The sequence below is a fragment of the Piliocolobus tephrosceles genome, unplaced genomic scaffold (genome assembly GCF_002776525.5).
Source record: "Piliocolobus tephrosceles isolate RC106 unplaced genomic scaffold, ASM277652v3 unscaffolded_11202, whole genome shotgun sequence".
NCBI lineage: Eukaryota > Metazoa > Chordata > Mammalia > Primates > Cercopithecidae > Piliocolobus > Piliocolobus tephrosceles.
The window spans coordinates 1-2,325 of NW_022292314.1; the positions used below are offsets into that span (position 1 = coordinate 1).

General features: G+C 41.4%; 1 protein-coding gene across 2 annotated transcripts; it reads right to left on the reverse strand.

Annotated features, from left to right (window-relative positions):
* Positions 1-630: 630 nt before the first annotated feature.
* Positions 631-1,845, reverse strand: LOC113220752 (prothymosin alpha-like). 2 transcript variants are annotated; one of them, XM_026450068.1, is made up of 2 exons: positions 1,507-1,845; positions 631-1,446 (listed from the first exon to the last, which is right to left on the reverse strand). In XM_026450068.1, exons 1-2 carry the CDS (start codon positions 1,667-1,669, stop codon positions 1,349-1,351), a joined length of 261 nt encoding a protein of 86 aa, XP_026305853.1. In that variant the 5' UTR covers positions 1,670-1,845; the 3' UTR covers positions 631-1,348. The 2 variants fall into 2 exon arrangements, with proteins under 2 accessions (XP_026305853.1, XP_026305852.1); XM_026450067.1 differs by having other exon boundaries at positions 631-1,845.
* Positions 1,846-2,325: the final 480 nt, after the last annotated feature.

A 2,325-nucleotide genomic window follows, 5' to 3' on the forward strand; every position in this document is an offset into this window, starting at 1 on the left:
GGGAGGTCCACTTAGGGGCCTTGGGCCTGATGGGGGAGAGCGGAGGAGGCAGGCATTGATCTGAGGGGGGAGGTCGTCAGAGAGGAGCGTGGGTCTGTGAGGGGCATGGGCTTAAATGGATTAAATTTCTATTCCAAAAGCGAATCCATTGACAGAATAGATTTTTAAAATATAGGATCAAACTATATACTCTCTAGAAGAAACTCAAAATTTTAGAACAAGTAGTTTAAAAGTGGATAGTCCATGGAAATGTAACCAAAAGAGCTGTGATATTTATACTAGGATTAGACAAAATAAAATTTAGTCAAAAACTGTGACAACAGGTAAGACATTAAATATTGGCATACCCTAGATATTGCAGAGCTCCAGTTCAGACTACCCCAATTAAGCAAATAACCCAATGACTGACAAAAATTGAATTCCTAGTGCCCATAGAATGTTTATTGTAATCTATTAGGTCTACAATAGCATTCTGTCTAAAGAAAATGTATATACCTTAATTTTAAAATACTTTATTTTCAAAAGAGCCATCAGTAAAGGAAAATCTCTTTGCTGGTAGAAAGTCTTTCCTTGATGTTGACTGCTGACTGATTAGGGTAGTTATAGGGTTGGACTTGCTGTGACAATGTCTTTTTTTTTTTTTTTTTTTTTTTTTTTTTTGTTAGAACAACTCAGCAAAATAAAATTCCTGTTTATTGTTGGACAACATTGTTTCACACATACATCAAACAGGCCAAAAAAAATAAACAGCAACTTCATAGACAAAAAAGGAAAAAAAAGAAACCTTTTATCTTTGGCCTTTTTAACCATCTCATACAAACCAACTACTTATAGTACAGCTAAGTACATACACAAAAAAGTTACTGGAATGCTCGGAATAAGATTGTTTTTCTGTTGTCGTTTTTGCTTTTTTTACAAGGTTTTTTTTCTCCTTTGAGATTATAATGAACATGGTCACACCACAAGTAAAGTCAGAAGTAGGACAGAGAACGCTCCGAAGGCTGGTTTGGTCATCCGAGATCATTAAAAATGGCTGACCCTAACAATATGTACAAAAATATAAAATGTAAATTAAAAATACAAACAAATTTCCTTTTTAAAGTACTTTTAAGAAAAAAAGCAGGGCCTTGGAAGTTCTGGTTCTTTTTTCCTCCCCTGTTGCAAATTCTCATGGTTTGGGTTGGGTGGTGGAGAACGCGTGTCATCTGCGGGTGGCACTGCCCACGGCGGGCGGGCGGGCGGGCCTCTCTACTCGAAGGTGACCGCGTTGAGATTCTGAGACGGGAAGTGGAGGGTGACTAGGTCACGGCGGCCTTTTTTTTTAGTTTAACTTTTCCTTTTTTGCTGTCTAGTCATCCTCATCGGTCTTCTGCTTCTTGGTATCAACATCGTCATCCTCATCATCTTCAGCTGCCCGCTTGCCCGTAGCTGACTCAGCTTCCTCATCTTCATCTCCATCCTCTTCCTCCCCATCACCTTCTTCCTCCTCCTCCTCTTCCTCCCCACCTTCATCTACCTCATTGTCAGCCTCCTGCTCCCCGTTTTCCTCATTAGCACTCCCGTTAGCAGGGGCGTCTCTTCCATTTTCTGCCTCTTCCACAACTGCCTTCTTCTCCTTTAAGTCCTTGGTGGTGATTTCGGAGCTGGTGTCTACGGCTGCGTCTGACATGGTGGGGCACGCCGGTGATCCGATGCAGGGGATTTAAAGAGAAAGCGAGAGTTCAGGGGCTCTGGCGATAAAGCTGCCGGAGTCCGCGGCGGCGGCGGAGGCGGCTGCGGCGAGCAAGGAGGCGGACGAGGAACAATGCAAAGATGGCTTTTCAGAGCAGCCAGTGGGGCGACAATGTCTTTTTCTAAAGGCAAAAATGAAATCTGCTGCACCAATTGACACTTCCTTTCCTGAAATATTTGTCACATTATGCTGTTTGATAGTACATTGCCCCTAGCAGAATTTATTGCAAAACTCAGTCAATTCTGTAATCCTGCCACTGCTTTAATTAAGTATGTGTATACAATATTCTAAATGCTTTGTCATTTCAACAATGCTCACAGCATCTTCATCTGGAGTAGAAACCATTTCACCAAACCCCTTTCTTTCCTCATACATAAAAAGCTACTCTTCATTTGTTAAAATTTATCAGGAGATTGCAACAATTCCGTAACATTCAAGCTCCAATTCTAATTCTAGTTCTCTTGCTATTTCCACCACATCTGCATTTACTCTCTCCACTGAAGTCTCGAATCCCTTAGTCATCCAGAAGGGTTGAAATCAATTTCTTCCAAAACTCCCAATAACGTTAACATTTGGCCCTCATCCCATGAATC

Excerpts from the sequence above, each read along its gene's own strand:
- LOC113220752 (XM_026450067.1), bottom strand. The coding sequence starts at position 1,669 with ATGTCAGACGCAGCCGTAGACACCAGCTCCGAAATCACCACCAAGGAC.